The 20666-nt window shown below is 48.3% G+C and overlaps 2 protein-coding genes across 8 annotated transcripts; one reads left to right on the forward strand and one right to left on the reverse strand.

Annotated features, from left to right (window-relative positions):
- Positions 1–103: 103 nt before the first annotated feature.
- On the forward strand, positions 104–9783 carry LOC144723985 (arfaptin-2-like). Of its 6 annotated transcripts, none has more exons than XM_078602798.1 (8): positions 104–268; positions 1499–1613; positions 2144–2212; positions 5128–5252; positions 6327–6548; positions 7260–7417; positions 7892–8066; positions 8537–9783. In XM_078602798.1, the coding sequence occupies exons 1-8, from the start codon at positions 206–208 to the stop codon at positions 8696–8698; spliced, it is 1089 nt and encodes a 362-aa protein (XP_078458924.1). In that variant the 5' UTR covers positions 104–205; the 3' UTR covers positions 8699–9783. The 6 variants fall into 6 exon arrangements, with proteins under 6 accessions (XP_078458924.1, XP_078458925.1, XP_078458926.1 ...); XM_078602799.1 differs by having other exon boundaries at positions 5137–5252; XM_078602800.1 differs by having other exon boundaries at positions 2144–2194.
- LOC144723984 (germ cell nuclear acidic protein-like) lies at positions 9526–20314 on the reverse strand. 2 transcript variants are annotated; one of them, XM_078602796.1, is made up of 13 exons: positions 20239–20314; positions 19611–19694; positions 17295–17467; positions 16830–16885; positions 16610–16728; positions 15917–16043; positions 15327–15384; positions 13833–14278; positions 13158–13344; positions 12454–12601; positions 12149–12287; positions 11279–11483; positions 9526–10557 (listed from the first exon to the last, which is right to left on the reverse strand). In XM_078602796.1, the coding sequence occupies exons 2-13, from the start codon at positions 19689–19691 to the stop codon at positions 10314–10316; spliced, it is 1983 nt and encodes a 660-aa protein (XP_078458922.1). In that variant the 5' UTR covers positions 19692–19694; positions 20239–20314; the 3' UTR covers positions 9526–10313. The 2 variants fall into 2 exon arrangements, with proteins under 2 accessions (XP_078458922.1, XP_078458923.1); XM_078602797.1 differs by lacking the exons at positions 16610–16728; positions 19611–19694; positions 20239–20314 and having other exon boundaries at positions 17295–17321.
- Positions 20315–20666: the final 352 nt, after the last annotated feature.

The following is a 20666-nucleotide window of genomic DNA, read 5'->3' on the forward strand; positions in this document are numbered from 1 at the left end:
TCACCTCACCCGTGTCAGTCACCGTTGTCGCCTCTGCGTCCCATCTCCTCATCGCCGTGCCCCCCCCTGCCCACCCCCTCCCCCTGTCTCTCTCAATGTCCGCTCGCAGGGTCTCCCCTCCCTCTCTGCCCTCTCCCTGCAGGAGTTGTGAGGGCATCGAGTGGTGAAGGGGAGCGAGGTTGGGTGGGTGGTTGGTGCAAACGCAATGGCGCAGGCCACTCCGGTGGTCGGATTCTCTGACGGCGGGACGGGAGCGGATTGTGGCCAGGTGAGACGCGGCGTGTCTGACACAGGTGCAGAGGGAGCAGTAGCAGGCGGTCGAAGGGCCCAAGTTGATTTGGTTTATCCAGGTGACACCTCGGGGGCGAGATGGGTGGAACATGGATTTTGCAGGAGTGACCTGGGGCATTGGTCTGCCAGTTTGGTGATCGATGATTTGCTGCTGTCATTTGGACTCTGACGGCCGGCACACAGTGGCCTAACTCTTGCGTATGATGCCAGGGGGATCTTTAACGTCCACTGTTAAAGCAGGCGCCGCGTATTATTGTTATTATTACAGTTAATACACCAGGAGCATTAACAAGGGCGGCCGCCGCATTCGAACTGTGAATCTCGTTCAAAAATCGGCGAAAGCGCTCAACAATGTCTGGTACAGGTGAGGGAGTGGTGAGGGTGTAGGGTCGTGTGCTCCACCTGGGCTGGTGAAGGTGATATTATAACACATGGGGCCCTATTCGGGCCTCCTGTGGAATGTTTTCGCAAAAGACAATGTTTGTGGTGGTACGGTCCTGTGGGAAAAGTAATGTGTATCAGACAACGGGGTTTTTGTGTACGGCAGTGCAGAAAATGTATTTGCAGTGCTTGAGCAAGCACTTCATTTGCACTCAAGCGGGAGTGCGTGCCTTTATCTTGAGTTAGATAAACGTGTGTGGAAATGTGTGTCCTGTTCGTTTAAGCTGTGCATAGTAAGTCCTGGGTGCGTGTGTGGGAGCTTGTGTTTACCGAGAGACGGTTTGCACAGCGAGGTGTGTGGTTTAGCCCCGCCTTCCTTGATGATTTGCGAAGACATTTTGTTCAGCAAGGTGCTTTTTGTTGGCATATGCGAATATGTGAATATGTAACGCATCGTGCACGGTGTACGTGGCATGAAATCTTGACGAGCAGCAGCAAGGCCCCCAGACACGGGCACAGCGTTAGCGCGCTCGCCACTTATTGCAGAGGTTCGAGGTCGGAGTCCGGCAGACCGCCCTGGTTAATACTGCGGGTGTACTAACCATAAAATATAATTGCATCACATTGGACGCGAAAGCTCTTGTGATATTCAAAAACAGAAGGCCATTGCGTGCTGGAGTCATTGTCCACATTTTCCATACACTCCATTGGGATTATTAAGGACAACATTGCTGCCGTCTGTGAAACTGCTGCAAGCTTTGTCTGAAAAACAGCCCTGCGCTATAAGAATGGCGCAAATACCACCATGCGCCGTGCGCATACACAGGATTTCGAGGATGTGATGACATCAAATGCAGAGCTGGGACCTCACGGGTTGTCTGCTGCCGAGTACCATGGGATGGAGCCACCTGTTCCCTCGATACGCACGGGAAACATGCAAGGTGCGTGCACCCCACATTTCATGGCATGCCTGTGCACCACGACATCTCGCCAGCGCTGGCAGCATGATTGCAGGTTCAAGGCTGTTGCTTCGTCACATTTGAGGACAAAATCGATTGCAGGAGAAGGAACCTATTATCAAATGCGAAAACATTTTTAGGACCCATATGTAACAGGGTCACACCTGGCAATTTTTCCAGAATTGGTTTAAGCATGCCTGCCTGCCTGCTGTTGAGACACTCAATGTCAACACCAGTCTTGTGTTTGCTTCCGTTGAACCTGTGATGCTGAAATAATGCACTCACAGAAGGCTGTCTGGCCAGTGAGATGTGCATTTTTTTTACACTATGCTAATTTATTTTATTATAAAATATCCTTACAGTACCAGCGTGGTGCATGCATGCTTTTGACGTCACACAAACTCATTATACAATCACAGCTATCCTCGCATCGCGTACTCCCCAGGCAATCACTCACTCAGTTCGAGTTAATTCTCTTCCCTTTTGTTTGCGCATGTGGGTGGTGTACACAGGACCTTCGGCCAAATACAACCCTTACTTTGTGGGAGGCGGGCCAGGAACGAGTAGGATTCTGGGCCAGGGTTTGCCCCTCCTATGCTTACTCGTAGCTTGCTCACTGGTGATGGGGCTTGTCTAGTGAGAACTTCTGCTGCTTCCCAGCCTCTCGCTGGCAACCACACACCTGCTTGTGCCATGTAGTCCTCAGAACAATGGGAAGCACAATTGCTGCCAACTGTGATGACTTGCATCCAAAGCTTAAATAGCAAACGTCTTTCCAGGCAACAGTGGAGTGCATGGGCCCTCATGCCCTTCTAGGTAACAGATGCGGCAACGCATGGGCCTCGTGTTGAGAGCCTCGGCTATCGGTGTTCGGCGTGAGGTAGGGTCGCCGCCACATTTTCCACAGACCAAACCCCAAAAGTATTTCTCGGCTCAGGTCTAACTAAACTGTGCATTCTACTGTAATCAAGTTGGTGGCGACCCTCCTACGTGGGGCGATGTGGCCCATGCCAGGCCACACGAAATCGCCGTCAGGCCTTCGGCGGACTGCTCGGCTTGTCCCCTGCATTAATGCAGAAGCTTCCTTGCTGCCCCGTGATACACCAGTTCTGTGCATGTGCAGCCCTTTGTTGTGAGGCTCCTTTTTATTAAGAAAGTGCTGCTGTGCCTCGGCGCGTTTCAAACACTCGCTATTTTGATCAAGTTGTTTTCCTCCTGATTTTCCTGTTCATTGGCTCTAAAATGTTGCTGAGACGGACACGGTGGCCTGTCGATGCTTGGGGTGTCTTCTTCTTGCTTGTGAGGAACACAGTGGAGTATGCTTCGTTAATGGCCTTTATTTCCTCAGGCATTGCAGGTCTATTTCAGTATCCACAATACAGCATTGGCTGGAGTGTAGTGCTTTCCATACTGCACTCACACCTCACAGCAAGTGCCTGGGTTCGATTCCAGACTCGGGCACCTTTCTGTGTGGAGTTTGTATGGTCTCCCCCTGTTCTGCATGGGCTTTCTCTGCATTCTCCGGTTTCTAACACAGATTGAAAAGAATAACATACATTGTGACTGGTATTGGCCAAACATTCCAATGCGGAAACACGCCATTCTAATTACTCAATTGGGATTAGACGCAGCGAGGATTGCCCCCCCCCCCGACTGCAAAACCTTGACGGGAACTTCTCAGAAAATGATTCTTGACACTCAGCAAGCCTTCCTGGGTAACCAAGCGGAATAATAATAATACATTCATGCTGTGCATAGCATAACATACATTGGGCATCATTAGTCGGGCGGTGGTGGCGCACGCCTGCGATCCAGTACTGTGGAGGCGAGGGTTGATGGATCACACAAATGTTGTGAAACTCCCTTTCCGTGGGCGTCGAGGTACCAGTACCCTGGCTCGGCAGGAGAAGACCGTATAGCAAGTGGACTAATCGCCACCTGTACAGGGTTAGTTTTTCCCCCTCGCGTGAATGGGTTTCCTCCGACGTGTTTAAACACTCATTAATTGGCTGTAAATATCTTAAAATTCAAACCAAATGTAGGACCCTCTTTAAAATGATTTATTGGAAGCAGTGTTGCAGGATAAATAATATGGACCAATGCAATCCCATTTCATAAGCAAATTTCCTAAGACCGCAGTTGAGGTGTAGGTATTCATATATGCGATAAGTGGGTTGTGTTTCGATTTAAAGCTTTCGTGACTGCAGGGATTCATCTTCTTGGTTCTTTCTGTAAAGTCACGTAGAAGGAAAATAATAAAATAATAAAAATAAAACATAATAAAATAATTCTCACGACGTTTTTGCCACAACGCAAGCAGCCGTCTTCAGGTGGAGAACAGGTCTGTCGAGAAGGCAGAGTCTGAATGAAAAATACAATGTATAAGGTAATATATAGTATCGTAATTTTATAGTGAATATATAGCAGTGTGGTATACAGTTGGGTGGGTAGAATAATACATAGTGTAATATTACAAAGTATAGTCTATAAGCATATTAGTTGCTGCGGCGCCATATTATTAACATTCCTTCCCTTTATTAATTCTAACCTTACTCCCTCCCTTTGATACTGCTAATCCTGCATAATGCATGGGCATAATGACTTTAAACCCCTCGCCAAACCTCCTACGCATTTCACAAGTAGTACTAATAGCATATCTGCATTTCCCATAAATATGCTAAATTCCTCTTGATATGCAAATTATTTTGTCAAGACGCTCTTCGCCCCTCCATCCCAGCATAAATAGTCGCTCCAAGCATAAACTAGACCTGTTCTCCACCTGAAGACGACTGCTTGCGTTGTGGCCGAAACGTCGTGAGAATTATTTTATTATGTTTTATTGTTATTATTTTCCTTCTACGTGACTTTACCGAAAGAACCAAGAAGTGGGTTGTGTTCATGTGTTCTGTAAATTTTCACGAGTGTTGCGTACATTTTCACGAGTGTTGCGTTCATGTGTGCAGTGGCACTGTGCCCCATGTTTGTATGCATTCATTTATAGTGAACAATGAATGTATACATGTACTCTATGTAAACCCCTATGAACCAACGTATCAATCATTGCTGCCTCAGCAGTTGGTGCTGCATCAAAGTGGAGTATGCCACTGTCTGCCAACGTCAGCTATAAACCCACTTTTGTAAGATGCCTCAACTTCAGCGAGTACAAGCAACACTGGCGCTAAATGCAACCGGAGTTGACACAGCGGGGCCCATGGTGCTCTACCCAGTCAGCCCCAGCTCACATTCCTACCTGGTGGTGTAATGGCCATATCTGGGTGATGGGAGATTTTACCCGCACGCACGGCAGCAGCTATAAAGAGCACCCGACCTGGTTTGTGGTATTTTCTAGTGCAGATGCTGTGTCGTTTGTGCGGTCCTCCCGTGTCGGCTTGATGGAGGCATTTGCTCCGTCACAAGGCCGTGAAGCCTGCCATTGTTGTAGCTGCGCGGTGCCTGGCTGCCTTCTCTGTGGTCACACGTGGCATGTGTGCGTCAGGAACGCTAGGAGAGGAGACGCAAGCATCTTTAAACAGCCCGGCTGTTGCTGGAGATGCAGGCTTCATGGGCCTCGCTTTTAGCACCCTGGAGATAGTACGCAACTGGAGCCTTAACACCTACAAGGTAAGGGTGGCATGCATGAATCGTGTGTTTTACGATTGTCCGTGCCGTTATTCTGCACTGTATTTCAAGTTCCAAGGTTATTTTGTTGAACCAGGTGAGAACTGAACAGACCAGGATGAGTCTCAATTGCAAGAGTGATCAAGGTCACCACAATGACAAGCCAAAACATAAAACAAATATTTACACCATGGGAACCTCATTTGCCAGTAAAAATATGATAATTGTTTTTTTTTACCCTTCCATCTGGCACCAAACTGACACCTTTTTACAAGGAGTCATGTTTGCATAGACCACAATACCTGCTGTCATAATGCAAACAAAAAACAAATCTGATAATGTGCACTGTCCTTGAAGTTGATTGGTCCACACCCGAGACAGCTTTCCTTAGAGCCTAGTCTCACATGGTGTTGGACCAGATGACGCCAAAAGGCGCACAACTCAAAGACAATGCACCATCAGAGTATGAGAGCTCTAAGGAAAGCTGTCTCGGGTGTGGACCAATCAACTTCAAGGACAGTGCACATTATCAGATTTATGTTTTTTGTTTGCATTATGACTGCAGGTATTGTGGTCTATGCAAACATGACTCCTTGTAAAAAGGTGTCCGTTTTGGTGCCAGATAGAAGGGTAAAAAAAAACAATTATAAAACAAATACTTGAATGAAGCAAATGTAAAATGACCAAAAACAACGGTTACAAAACAAATTAAAAAAAAGTGTTAAATGCAGCCTCCGCAACGGCCCGTTGTACAGCCACACTGCGTGTGCGTGTCGTAGAGCAACAGTTCGGGCACGGCACGAAGAACCTGGCGACCCAAGTTCGATTCCCGCTCACGGCCAACGGTGATGAATATTTTAACAGGTCCTAGGCCTCCCCTAAGTCGACTCAGTCTCACGTGAATACCTGGTGTGGCGTGTAAATATCAGGCACTGGGAGAGAAAGGCGGCTGGGCACGGTGCCGACTTCACCACCCCCGTGTGCACCATAGTGGCCTTCAAAGGTTCTCACAAACAGCACTCACCCCAAGAGCCTGCTCGGCCTGCCTACATGTGGGATCGTTGTATTTGTGTTTAGTGCACACGACAGATGGTGACGGAGCAGCTGGGCCGAGGCTCCCGCACCTTGGACCCAGAGCTGTCTGCCCGCGTGGTGGCGCTCACAGAGACGAGGCGGCGCTACCGCGCGCTGCTGCGGGTGGCGCGCTCCATGCTGGCGCACTTCCAGTTGGTCGTCACGGCACAGCGCAATCTGGCCGACTGCTTCTCTGATCTTGGCCACAAGTCTCCTGATCTGCAGGTCCCTCCCTGGCTCCTTACCAGTGGTCCAGCCATGCTGGCTCACATGGCACACCCCCCCCACCGCACGTGCCAACCAATCCTCCCCAATCACTCACACACTCAAATACCACCCACTCATCCACCCACTCACATTCACCCACCCACCCAATCACGCATCCATCCCCTCACACACTCACAAACCAACCCACTCGCCCGCCCAGTGACACATTCACTCACTTACTGGCACGTAACTCAATCACTCATCCCCGGGCTCCCAACTTATTGTCCCACCTCCCCCACCCACTCGCCCATCTTCCTCTTATCCATACAAGCGAAAGTCACACTTCCTCTGTGTATCGGCATGGGTGCTCGTGAGGGGGGGGGGGGGGGATGGAGGGTGAAGCGAGAGGGTGAGGATCTGGCTGTGAGTGATGCAGCATGGGGGGGGGGGGGGGAGCACTCGCTGTGAAGGCCACAGCCTGCTCTTGTAAATCAGTGTTTGTAACCATGCATCAGCCTCTGTTGCACTAATTTTGAATAAGCCCTGAACTTAAAATCTAAAATGCTGGCGAGTTTGTTTCTCTTTGACTACGTGGAAAAACACTGGTGGCCATGTAATCGTCACTTTTGCCACAGTAAATAGGTGGACGGCAACTTGAGGTGCTTTGAGGTTGTCATTGTGACGAGGTGAATGACTCGGTGTGACGAGGTTGGCGTGGTCCCACACCAGGAGGAGTTCAGCTACAACGCGGAGACGCAGCGGCTGCTGTGCAAGAACGGGGAGACGCTGCTACGGGCCCTCACCTTCTTCGTCAACAGCATCAACACGCTCACCAACAAGACCATGGCCGACACCCTGATGACTGTGCGCCACTATGAGGCTGCCAGGTGATAACCACAAGTGGCAGCAGCGACGCCACAGAGACAGTATTGTCACACAGACAGCAGAACAGCGGGGCGCCATACAGCAGCACGCAAACAGAGAGCAGCACGCAAACAGAGAGCAACACCTGATGGACAACACAGGCGTGCAATGGGACAGCAAGACACCAGGAATCCATACAGAAACAATGGCAACACTGGTCTGCTTCTTCGACTAAACTCACTTTGTACCGACCTGTGCAGCGCCCTGTGCAAGTGTGGTGGTTGTCAGTGCGGCGTTGGTGGTCGTAATGTTGATTTGTGGTGGCGATTGTGGCTGTGCGATGGCGATAGTCGTGGTGCCGATTAGCAGTCGTGTGTGGTGTTGCTGATGCTGTGGAATTAGTGTCCCATGTGATGTTCAATGATTTTGTCTCCTGTGATGTTGCCGTGTAATGTTGATAGTGATGTTACTGCGTTCCCGCCTGGCACTGGCCGCAGGCTGCAGTTCGACGCTTACCGGGCGGACGTGGAGCTTCTGAGGAGCTCGGCCACAGACCCGGCCTCTGCCCAACGTCTCGACGTCGCCCAGAAACACTTCCTCTCACACAAGGACAAATTCGAACGTCTCCGCGACGACGTTGCCATCAAACTCAAATTTCTGGATGAAAATAAGGTAATTTTTTTATCGTTCTGCTTATATAGCCGGGAAAACCTCACCGAGTCTCAGGGCTTTTTCAGGAGGGTCCTGCCAAGTTTTTTCAGCGGTGTCAATAGGGTTCACCAGTCGATTGGCAGCTTGCATGTGGTGGGGTCAATTGTGGTCACCCCCACCTCTTACAAAAGTATCTGCTCAGCATGGATAAATACACCAAATACCCTCTAGAGCCCCCCGCCCCAGCAGCATTGAGCAACTTTCAACTGAGAAATGATGGCAAATGAATCCTGCTGTGATTTAGGCCGCCGAGCCGTTTGTATGTTCGTGTTTGCCAATCGGTCGATTCTTAAAATTTCACTGGAATGGGTTACCAGTCCCCGACTTTTGGACCCCGGTAACCGATTCAGAAACCGGTTTTGCTGTACTGGTTGCCGCTTAACAACCCTGTCGCATACTAACCACTGAAGTGTGGTCTTCCCTGCGGTCAGGTGAAGGTGATGCAGAAGCAGCTTCTTCTCTTCCACAATGCCACCTCTGCCTACTTCGCTGGAAACCAGCAGCAGCTGGAGCTCACCCTGAAGCAATTCAATGTGAACAGCAGCATTGCCACGCCAACAGCCGGCATTGCCACGTGGGTCGAGGGGCAGTGATCCATCTTGCACGTAACCTCACACACGTAAACACCACTACTCTCATACACAGATCCTATGAAGCCTACACAGGCTGTTGGGGCAGATGGTGAGCAGATATGAAAGCTGGCATTGCTCACGAGGGGGGGATACGGCCAGAAACACGCCCAACCACCTTTGTCTCCCCAGTGGTGATGTTTACACGGTCTCGGGAAGGACTGGGACCGGTTCAGATATTTGCCACTGTTAGGCATGAACTGAATTCTGCCCACTGCGCTAACCACTGCACTGTCACACAACCCACCACATATATACCCTGACTTGCATGTCCACTTACACTTCCAAACTGCCTTTCACCACCAAGTGACATCACCACAGCCCTTGTGCCAAGCTAGTATGTATGTTGTTGAACTTCTTTCGCACCATACGTAGCCAACTGTGCTCATCGGAGGTTGCGGGGGACTCGCTGGCCGAAGGTTACGAGACAGACACGGGGTGTTCTGGCACCACCTTTGCCAACTTCCCTACACTCACCCACTCAAACACAACCCCAAAGACATGCTCGCACACCCACAACCCCAAAGACATGCTCGCACACCCACTCATAAACACAACCCCAAAGACATGCTCGCACACAACACCCCAATCCCCCATGTTCCAAAGCTTCTGACCGTGAGCTCGTGCATATGTAGATACATTAACAAAACGCACATCTCGGCCTGGGTCACACACAGTGCCCACTGTGCAGGTGGTGACGCGCAAACTTCTTGCTGGGATAGTCAGCAGGTCGTGTATTCCACCACCCAATCATGGGGCTGGGTGAACAAACGAGTTGCTTTTGTCAATGCCTTGTTTAGAATTACAATTTTATTCCACACATTGGTGTGAAAGGGTTGGTGTGGGTAGTGTACATCACATGTAGCCATCACTTAGTCTTTTTGGAGGGAGCCTTTGCCAGATATTTCAACGGTTTTTTGGACAAAACCACTGCAGAAATAAATTTTTGTAAGCGATCGTAGGATAACCGCTAAAAGGAGGAACCATCGATTGCAATTTCGAGAACATTGCTATGCTTCAGTGTATTTAATAAAGTACATTCCTCTCAAGTGACTAGTTATCTTTATTTATATTTTAAACGTTAAAAAATAAACTCACAAACCAACACGTTTGCTACCAGCATAATTCAAACATGGCAGTCACCTTCACATAGCTGCTCATTTGCTGTTGAACATTCCTCAACTGGCCAGGCGGCTCATCAGCAGTAGAGCGAGGAGCCCACAATCGGAAGGCAGCGAGTTAAAATCATGGTGGGGTGGGGGGGGAACTCAGTCCATCGTCCCTCTGGCATCGATAAAAATGAGTGCCACTTTGTGGATAAGTTAAGTGGTTGTCTTGTAATCTCACCCCACATTAGAAATGCAAAATTTCCACCAATGGCTCAGGGCTGTAAAAGGGAGAAGAGAACACCAATGCCTCAAATCTCATTTGAATCGCTAATCACTGGTTACCCATACATAGCTGGTCATTGTAGGAAACATTCCTCACCCACATTAGAAGGACCCGTATGCTCCCTTCAGTTTGCCAAGTCGCTTGTAGCCCCAACCAAGAGTCTTCTATTTGACAATACCCTGACGACTCATTGCAGCTTGCTCTTAGAGAACTGCTCGCCTAAAATGCGCATGATGTCTGCGTGGCTGCTGTCCGGCCGGGCCGAGCGCGTGGTCCCATATTGTTCCTTGACAAAGCGCGTGAACGGAGTGAGGGCCCTGCTGGCGACCGGTGTGCTGCCCCGGCCCTCGGGAGGCAGCAGCACAAAGCGGCCCTGACACAGCGCGCACACGAACCGCTCCGTGTCCAGCGACTTGCTGTGCCGGCCGATGCTGGGAAGGACGAGGAACGACAGTTAAACGGTGCAGCTTGTACAATAAGTGCGCGGGCAGCATCTCCTATTGTTGCGTAATAAAATCCATGATAAAAACCTAAACGTTTCTTCCAAAGTGGATTCTCAACCTCTTTTGTATGGTGCCCCCCTCAGTGAAGAGCACTGATTGCCACCACCACCCAGAGAGATCACATCTCCATGCCTCTCGTCAACACAGCATTAATGAAACACTTGTTTCATGTTGCATATTAGTGTTTCGTTCTTGCAACGTGGCACAAATTCCCCATTCACATTTAAACGTCCGCCTGCACAGTGGCCTACTCGTAGAATTGTGCCATGGGATCTTGAGCATCCACTATGAACCATATAATGGTTGGCAAAACGTCAGTGATGTCCTGCTAAAATGAGCAGTGAGGCACTGCTATTTAAAGTCCTGATCCAGTTGTGGAAATTCCACATTCGTATGGCAGGAGTATATCCATAGGACAACAATGTTGACATCCCAGAAGCTGAGTCAATCCCTCACGAGAACTTGAACTCGCAATCTTCCAATTGCGAGCTGCCCACACTCCTGCCAAACCACCTGTTTAATACACCCGGTATTAACCGAGGCGGCCTGCCAAATTCAAAGCACAAATCTCTACAACAAACTTTGAACACGCTACCATAAAAAACACTGTGACATTGTTTAGGAGCCATGTGCAATGATGCAGTGGCACCTGTTCTTGCAGCGCGTGCACTCGTAGCGGTACTTGAAGGTGATGTTGTAGGTGTGGCAGCGCGACACGGTCGGTAGTTCGGGGTGCACCAGCGTGGCGGTGCGCGCGTACAGCTGCCACAGCCGCCCGTGCCCATCGCGTTGCCCGTTGATGAGCCACGTGGCGGCGTGGCACATCTCGTGCACCAGCGTGTCGCGAAGCCGCTCTGTGCCGTGCATCAAACACATCGACGCCATTGTAACAATTCGTTATTTTCTCGTCTTTAGTTTTCAAAGTACAGGCACATCCATATCTGTTGCATGTAGACAATTGGCTTGTGTGCGGATGCCATCGCTGTGAACAAATGAGATGACATATTTTGAAGCCATCTGCTCAGCAATTTGTACCGACCTTTTCACCACATGCACATTTGTGATCGGATCGGTTGTTACCTCGGTGTAGGGTGGAGCTAACCAGACTAGTGGCAGAGCCATGCTGTAAAGAGCATGGCCAGACAATTTAGCAACACCAGACACATCCTTGTTCTGCAACTACAGCTTCAGATGTGGACCAAGCAGTTACAGGAGATTATACCACAAGAGTTCAGGCATGATTTGGTTGCACAACATATAACTCAGGTGTGGACACTGCTTGCCATTTATAAAACACACGTTAATGAACGGGACTTTGATCAATGTGGCGTGTTCTCTCTACAATAAATCACTAATAAACACAAATGTTTTTCTCGCATTAATTTACATTGGATAATTATATTTACGAGAGTTAACGTGACCCTCCGCTACAGACAAAGCGAATGCATTACCGCGTTCAAACCCAGTTGGAATACATTAAGAAACCTTCTGTAGGTCGCATCTCACAAGCTTGCAGTACCGGCATTGTCGCACACTTTGACGGAAAGCTCGATGCGTGCGTAGGGTTGGCAAGCCGGTCCAGGCCCCTTTCCCATCACACAGTAGCCAGCTGTCTTGCGCATCTTGTTGTTCCACAGCAGCTCCATGTTGTTTGGCAGCTGGTATTTTGCACAAACAAGTGACCAGAAGGCATGGATTCAGCATTGATACTGTATACAGGTCTTTTTAACTTAACCGGTCAGTCACTGCCAGTTGTTCATACATTACAGAAAACTGTCATTTCAATTTGAACGTTTTAGTTTCCAACAGCATGGTCCACCAGACCTTATTTTTAAAGACGGTTTCATTGTAGAATTTGTAGAGCGACGCCGTAAGCTGGGCCTTGCATTTCTTGAAGTTGCGAACGTAGTGGCACGAAGGACTCGACAGCTCTGCCAAGAAGCAGCCGGGCACTGCACACTTGGGGGGCAGCCTCACACACGCACAAACACACACACGCAAGCACATTCACGACGGGAGGTTTCTCTGCCATCGCAGTGATCACACCTCCCCTTACCAACATGGCAGGGTGGTGGCGCAGTGGTTCCACTTATTCCTCACATCAAGAACCTTTATTTAGACTGGAGGATTCCAATGAGTTGTGAAGCTTTTTCCCTCCGGTGCCTCTTTTGTGTGGAGGTTGAATGTTCTCCCCCTGTTCTGCAGAGTGTAACTGACTAAATATTAACTCCGCTCTCTGATAGCTCACCACGAAGCTCCAGTCTGCAAGCAGCATGTGCTGTCGGGAGCCAGGGGGGGGCATAAACAAAGTTTATGCAAACTGTCGAAGCTAGAAAAGCTGGTAAAAAAATACAGGACTCAGACCCAAGGTAATTCACGAGTTGGCAGAGTGACATTTAAGCCTTGCGGCAGAGTGCTCCGCCCAGTGGAGGAAATAGAAAGATAGTAGGTTCTGCCAGGCTGAAGCGGACGTCCACCAACTTGCAAAACACACCCAGGGTAATGCACGCATGCGGTTGTGATGATACCTGGTGCTCCAAACGTCATTAGACTGGGAGGGAACGCTGGCGATGGGCTTGCCGAGCTCCAAGTCCGAACCAGACTTGACGCGATTGCTTCGAGGCAATGCTGGAGGCTGCCTTGGGGTAGCTGGAAGTTGCGGAGTGATGATTTGTGCAGGTGGCTCCTGTCCCCACAATGGCACCGAAGGCAGGCCTAGCAACACCACAAACCACTTATTTTACAGACAGCAACACACACGCACCATTATTACCACAACCGCACACAGACAAATACTGCACTATCTGCCCACCCAGCAAGAGTTGCAGTTGTGCTGATTAAATAAAATCATTAAGGTGCTGTGTGTTTCACAGGCACAGTCTGTAGTAGTCCTCAGTAGAACCGATGTTGCTGTGTAATACCAATTGAGTATTTTGCAGGTAAATTTAATAATTTGGCAAATCTGGACAGCACCAGTACACAATGGTCAGCTCTTTTTCGAATGAAATACGGGACCTTAAACGTCCACCGTGGAGCAGACGGCACCTACTATTTCATGGTTAATACCCCGCAACATTGACCAGGGTGGTCACAGCAAGGGGCAAATGCATTGCCGCTGGGCCACGTCACCACCCCACATATGGCGGTCTACATGCATGTAGCCGTTTGTTAAAGGTTCCCACAGGTCGAGGGACAACAGAAACCTTGTTTTGCCATGGAGGGTGTGGTAGGCTTGTTCTTCCTCCCTGGCTTTTTGGAATTGCTCTTGCGGACTTTGTCCATGAGGCTCTCAAACTCATCATCAAATTCGTCGAAGTCGGCCAGGCTCCTTTTGGAGGCTTGGGCAGTGGTGGGCGGTGGTGCAGGGACAGCGGGAAGGGGCTCCGATGCTCTCTGTGGCCGATCGAGCGTCGTGGAGTTGGTGGTGCCGCTCCCCACCGACAGGGAGACGCTACGAGCCCGCAACGGAGGTACACAAGGTTCAGGTTCAGGGTTGGGTTTCTTGTTGGCAACTCTTCTGGAGCCCAGGACCCCCTGGTGCAAGGCCGCCGGCTGCGAATGGGTCCTCCGCTTTGAGAGCACGGGTCTCGCTCGCGCCGACTTGAAATCCTCTTCGTCCAAGTCGCTGCCAGAGCTGATCACAGCAGCTCTGCAAGCACACAAGCACATCTCCACTTATTGCTCTTATATCACGACCATGGTTACTCTTAGCATGAACTTCCATCGTGGGTTCCTCCACCCACGTTGAGAACTCGGTCCACGAGATTTTAGTCTCCTCCACACTATGTTCAACCACCACACTTCTTTTCGATTTAAAGCTTTCGTGACTGCAGGGATTCATCTTCTTGGTTCTTTCGGTAAAGTCACGTAGAATGGAAATAATAAAATAATAAAAATAAAACATGTTTTATTTTTATTATTTCCATTCTACGTGGCTTTACCGAAATAATGTTTTATTTTTATTATTTTATTATTTCCATTCTACGTGGCTTTACCGAAATGTTTTATTTTTATTATTTTATTATTTCCATTCTACGTGGCTTTACCGAATGTTTAATTTTTATTATTTTATTATTTCCATTCTACGTGGCTTTACCGAAATAATGTTTTATTTTTATTATTTTATTATTACCATTCTATGTGACTTTACCGAAATAATGTTTTATTTTTATTATTTCCATTCTACGTGGCTTTACCGAAATAATGTTTAATTTTTATTATTTTATTATTTCCATTCTACGTGGCTTTACCGAAATAATGTTTTATTTTTATTATTTTATTATTACCATTCTACGTGACTTTACCGAAATAATGTTTATTTTTATTATTTTATTATTTCCATTCTACGTGGCTTTACCGAAATAATGTTTTATTTTTATTATTTTATTATTTCCATTCTACGTGACTTTACCGAAAGAACCAAGAAGACACCACACTTCTCTTTCTGCTTCTTTCCTTGCCCTGCTACACATTTGCATCATCTTCTATTGTCTTTTCCCAAGCACTCATAACCTTGACACTTTTATCTATGGCAAATGTAATAGTGCTGCTTGTTAAAGGCCACTTGGCTTTTTGGGCCTATGCTCAGAAACTGTTTAGAAACAAATTCAACCGTTACACTTTTAATCGAGGACTGTGAATAAGATTTTGTATTTAAGAGTGTAAACTAAGGTCTCAATTATAGCATTAACTCTTACCTGGAAACGGACTTCAAATGAGTTTTGCTTTTCAAAGGAGTTTTCATCTTAAGGAGAACTAAAAGATAAAATCACACAATATAGTCAAAACACTCATTGAACATTTGCGCCCAGCATGTTAATGTGAAATTAAATGTTCTTGTCGCCTTAAACATTCGTGATTAACAAGTTTGGGGTGAGGTGGCGACATGTTTCCGCTCATCCAGAATTGCAAAGTGTGGCATTCTCTCCAGCCTATGAAGCAAAACGTGACCGGATAATTGACTCCATCTCAGATTGACTAAAAACATGGCAAGTACACTCAAGTTCTGAGGCTCATGGAAATGCATTAAGTGCCTCAACAGCAGGGATTACCATGATACACAGCAGGTAGATAATGCAATGTTACAATGTTGTTGCGCTGCTCGAAATGGATCCCGGTGTTTGTGGATGGCTTGTGCCAATAGCATTAGGCATTTGTTCAGCTCGCCACACTTTTCCAATAGACCGGAACATTTGTTTTTTCGTGGCAAACCCATTTTTGTCTTATCTTTCAAAATAGTTCTACACAAAAACGTGACGTGAAGAGTGTTCCACGTAAGTCGACTTACAGGTCTCAAATTCATTATCGTCATCGGAGGAATCAAAGCAGCTTTTGGGCTGTGGAGGTTGGGGCCCGGTGAGGGCTGGCTCCTTCCTCCCCATGGCAGCCGGAGATACCTTGCCATGCCCAGCAGCCTGCAACAACGCGCTACATTAGTAACGCTCCCATGGCGTAACAAACGTCTCAAACTACAGGAACACAGGAGGAAAATGGGAGTGACCGAGTAAGGGAGAGAAAATAACCAATTGAAATGAGCATTGACGTGGTGCTCAGCTCTCTTTTATAGTTTGCTTGAGCCGGTGGTGGAAATTCCTCATTCCAGTGGCGGGGAAAAGTCTATCCCATAGGAAAACCACCGTTGACTTCCCCACGAAATACTATTTTATTGACCCTGGAGGTATGGATGGGTTGAGTCAAGGGTCCAACCATGATTTTAACTTGGAACTTTGCGATTGCGGGCAGTTCGCTGTACAGCCGAGCCACCTGTATTGTCTTGCCGTGGTCTTGGATTGTTGCTTTGCTACCTTGCCCAACTTGCTTAACTTTTCTCTATCTTACTCTTGTATCCTTGTATTTTTCTGTTGATGTAAATTGCTGACCCACCACTACTTGGACATCTGTTAAAAAGAGCTTCATAGCTCATCAGATTCCTCCAGTATGAAGATTCTGATTCTCATTGCTGTAATGTTGGCATCCTGACCTCTTTGGCTGCGATTCCTGCTCCTTGCACAGCTTTATCTGTACTGCTGCTGCTGCTCTCGATGTGACCTCTCCACAACTGCGCTCCCTGGCTCAGGCCCCCACAGCCCTGCATGCAGACTGACGAAGTAGCACACACCCCCGCACAAAGTGAAGCCATCGCACTGTGCAGCGACTAATACTCATGGCGCCTCATGGGCAGCAGCATCACAGTTACTCACATGAAGGCAGCTCATCTTCACTCGAGTCATCAGACGAAATGGACCGTCCTTGCGCTCTGTGGATTAGAACGTGTACCGATGAGTTAAGAGGTGTAAAGTTAAATGCTTTGTCAAGATAAGGGTGACCGCTCACAACTGACAATATAATAATTAAGATAAAAGAGGAATCCGATGAAGCTATGAAGCTCTTTTTCACCGGCGCAGATAAGCGAGTTACATCGACAAACAAAAAACGATAAAAAAAATAAACCACAAAAAATATAAACACATAAAACGTATAAAAGTACAAATTACACAAGTACATATATTCCTGCTGATCTGTCAACACCAAACGCAAGCTTGGGCAAGGCAGCAAAACAACTATCCAAGACCACACCAAGACAATACAGCCCCTCAATTACATTGCTACATAGGTAAGGTTCATAGATACAAGTCACATTTGCAAACGTTGGTGCTGCATTCTACCTGCCGGGCTGTGGGCTCCACCCATTCTCCTTCCCCTCCTTGCGACCCCCATCCACTGGACCCATGCCCTTGGTGCCACCTCCCGATGGGCCCTGCAGCCGCCGATTCCTCCGGTCGCTCAGGGAGAGCGCCGGCCTCGGCGAAGGGAGACATGGGGTCCCTGTGCCTCCATCCTGTAGTACAGCATGAAGCGAATTGGATTCATTTTAAGAGTTATTCCAAATGTTATGTCGATATGTGTATGGAATAAGGGAATGGGTTAACCCATGAAACGCTTCTCATAAAGGACACGGAAATGATACGGCCCATGTTAGTGGTCACTGGGAGAGCAAAATTCGAGGAAACTAGAGCAGCCACGTTGAGATGAGACGCGAGATCTTTTGTCAAGGATGATTTCTCTCGATATTTAGGCAGACCAGCACTGTGTGGAGCAAAGCCCAATGAGAGGCTTAAGAGGTGGATAAGGTGGGGTCATCAGGGGCTGTGAGGCCGCGCTAGAATTTAAGAGGGCTTGCTTGTCTTCTGGACGCCCAAAGACTCATTCCAATCCTGCTAGAAAGGGCTGCCACAGGAGCCAAGTCCTCGTTACGGAGACAGTGCCCCAAGAATTCAAGCTTTCAAGGAAGTTGTCACTGCCCTTCTGCGTGGACTCGCAGCAGAGCAGTGGAGATTGCAAAACATGAGTGTCGATTTGTTGTCCTGCATAGATATGCATTTTATTAAACGGTTTTATTATCGTGTTGATTCCAGTTGTTCAAGGTTTTTGTTTTAATACGTGAGATAAACGGCTATTGTGGCCTTGTGTACATCCTCCTCGTCCATCAGACCCTCACCCACCCTGTGCTGCAAATGAATCCACTCAGTGAGAAAGCACGATCAGAGAAACAGCTCTCCGCTACACATGTGGGACGGAGTACAGATTTGGACAATTCCTGAGCTGCTTCAGTGGCCAAATGCTGCCCTATACCCTTATCGCAGTGCTGTCCTACCCCACCCCCTCCACCACTGCTGCCCCCGTAACCTTCTATCCAGTTAAACACGTAGGCTTTCATGACTACGTGTGCTTTTTTTGGGTTAGATCGTGAAAATTTTAATGTGTCGTTAAACCCACCACCACTCGACACAGCCAATTAGTAACGTTTGGTCACGTAAACTTAACATGCCAATTCGTTACTCGTTCAGCACTACCAGTGTGTTGGAGAATGAACCCACAACATTTACAATTCGCGTACCGTGGCGTTTCGCCGGTAATTACAACCAACCTCATCAGGCGACAGCCAGAGATGAATGTCTATTATTGGTTGCGTTATTCACAGTTAATCTACAAACAGGTCTATGAAATGGGACCTTTTTGGCAGCATCAAAGTATGAAAAAATAATAGGTTTTACACTGACAATAAAACAGGTGTTAAGAAGTCCCATTTTGTAGCTGCTCACCCGTAGCTATAAATGCTCTGATAGTGCATTTGCTTCAATCAGTTTCAAAGACAATGCATACACTATCAGAGCATGTTTGTTTGCATGCTCACCACAGGCAGTGCGTGTGGTTAATGCAGTACTTGATTCCTTGCAAATGGTTTCGATTTGGTGTTTGAATATCTTAACACCTTCAGTTTTATTGCCAGAAAGGTTAAGACCTATTCTTGTTTTTTCATACTTTGATACTGGAAAAAGGTCCCATTTCGTAGCTGCTCACACGGAGCTATAAACACTTTAATAGTGCGTTGTCTTTGTGCTGTTTCGCCTTTAGGTGTTCTCTGTTCTGACACTGGCGAGACTGGCCCCTAATAAAGGCTGTCTCTGGTGTAGACCAATCAGTTTCAAATACAATGCTAACATAATTATCGGAGCATGTTTGTTTACATGTTCACCACAAGCAGTGTGCGTGGTTAATTTCTTGCAAATTGTTTCTATTTGGTGTTTAAAACATCTTAAACACCTCCCGTATTATTGCCACAAAGAGCCTATCCTTATACCATTGGAACCTCGTTTGCTAGTAGAAAAATATGATAATTGTTTTTTTACCCTTTTATCTGGCAACAAAACTGACACCTTTTTTTACAACGAGTCATGTTTGCATTGACCACAATACCTGCGGTCGGAATGCAAACAAAAAAAACACAACTCTGATAATGTATGTGCACTATCCTTGAAATTGATTGGTCCACACCCGAGACAGCTTTCCTTAGAGCCTAGTCTCACATGGTGTTGGACCAGATGACGCCAAAAGGCGCATTATTTTTTTTTTTATACATTTCCATCCCTGCCCATTCACGAACCCCACACCAACCCCCCTATCCCCCACGTTGTCCTCACCGAGTTGGGGCTCAGGCTCGCGAGTTCCAGGCGTCTCTGAACCCGCGCGAGCAGCGACTCCGGATCCAGCAGCCCTGCCATGGCCTGTGGCACAGCAGAGAGGCGTGCAAGCGTCCTCGGTCATCTCGGGGGGGGGGTCACGATCGCTCCACTGCTGGACGGAGCCAAGCCCGCCCCCCCCACCGCAATCATTCAACGCCGCCTCGGTGCAAAACATTGACACCGGCCCACGTTGACGCAGCATTCGTTTCGTATGTTTTGCGACGAGCACCTGTTTGTTGTTTGAAAATAACGAGCGTGTGGAATATAGTAATAGGTTTTTTACCCTTTCATCTGGTACAAGAACTGACACCTTTATCCAAGGGATCATGTTTGCAATGACCACAACACAAGCAGTCAAAATGCAAACAGAGCGTGTGAAATTTTACGTAACACATTCAACGAGCAAACACACGAAAGAAACGAGTGTATTACAAACAAAAATGCGACGTTACTTGGAATTCGACGCGTCTCGACAGTTAGCATTTAGTAATCAATCTTTAACACGAGGGCACCATTTTTAAATGCACCAATTCTCATCGCGCGCCAGCCGCGGGGTGTAAAAACGAGTGCAACAGTTGCCCCCAACTTGTATTCTCCTCTGCACGACTTTGTCTCCCCCACGAGTCGAGTCGCTGCCACCACCACCACCCACCGCCGCCCACCGCCGCTGCTGCTGCTGCTTTAAAGGCCCCGCGCCACTTTAATTTGATTCGCGGCAGCGCGGCTCCTATTGGCTCCCGTGGAGCCACCGTGACCCCCCCCGCCCCCGACAATGCGCTGCCGTTGGGTTCGCGCAACCGCCGCGCTGATTGGCTGCCGGGTTGTTGAAGCCCCGCCTCAACCTCATCCTTCTCACTGTGCGACGAAGCCCCGCCCCATGGGGGGAGGAGCCTCGCCCAATGGTAAGCGGCCCGCCCAATGGTAAAGGCGCCCCCAACCAATGGGAGGCGCCCTCCCCCCCCGCTGTTCCGGCAGAGACCCCGCCTCTTCCGGTGGAGACCCATTCCACTTCGC

The sequence above is a fragment of the Lampetra planeri genome, chromosome 19 (genome assembly GCF_965212315.1).
Source record: "Lampetra planeri chromosome 19, kcLamPlan1.2.h2, whole genome shotgun sequence".
In the NCBI taxonomy this organism is placed as follows: domain Eukaryota; kingdom Metazoa; phylum Chordata; class Hyperoartia; order Petromyzontiformes; family Petromyzontidae; genus Lampetra; species Lampetra planeri.

Coding starts and splice junctions, on each gene's coding strand:
- LOC144723985 (XM_078602798.1), top strand. CDS start 206: ATGGCGCAGGCCACTCCGGTGGTCGGATTCTCTGACGGCGGGACGGGA. Junction 269..1,498: donor CGGGAGCGGATTGTGGCCAG/GTGAGACGCGGC, acceptor GCGCATACACAG/GATTTCGAGGATGTGATGAC. Junction 1,614..2,143: donor ACGCACGGGAAACATGCAAG/GTGCGTGCACCC, acceptor TGGTGTACACAG/GACCTTCGGCCAAATACAAC.
- LOC144723984 (XM_078602796.1), bottom strand. CDS start 19,691: ATGGCAGGGCTGCTGGATCCGGAGTCGCTGCTCGCGCGGGTTCAGAGA. Junction 16,886..17,294: donor TGGAGCCCACAGCCCGGCAG/GTAGAATGCAGC, acceptor TCTAATCCACAG/AGCGCAAGGACGGTCCATTT. Junction 15,385..15,916: donor CGATAATGAATTTGAGACCT/GTAAGTCGACTT, acceptor TTTATCTTTTAG/TTCTCCTTAAGATGAAAACT.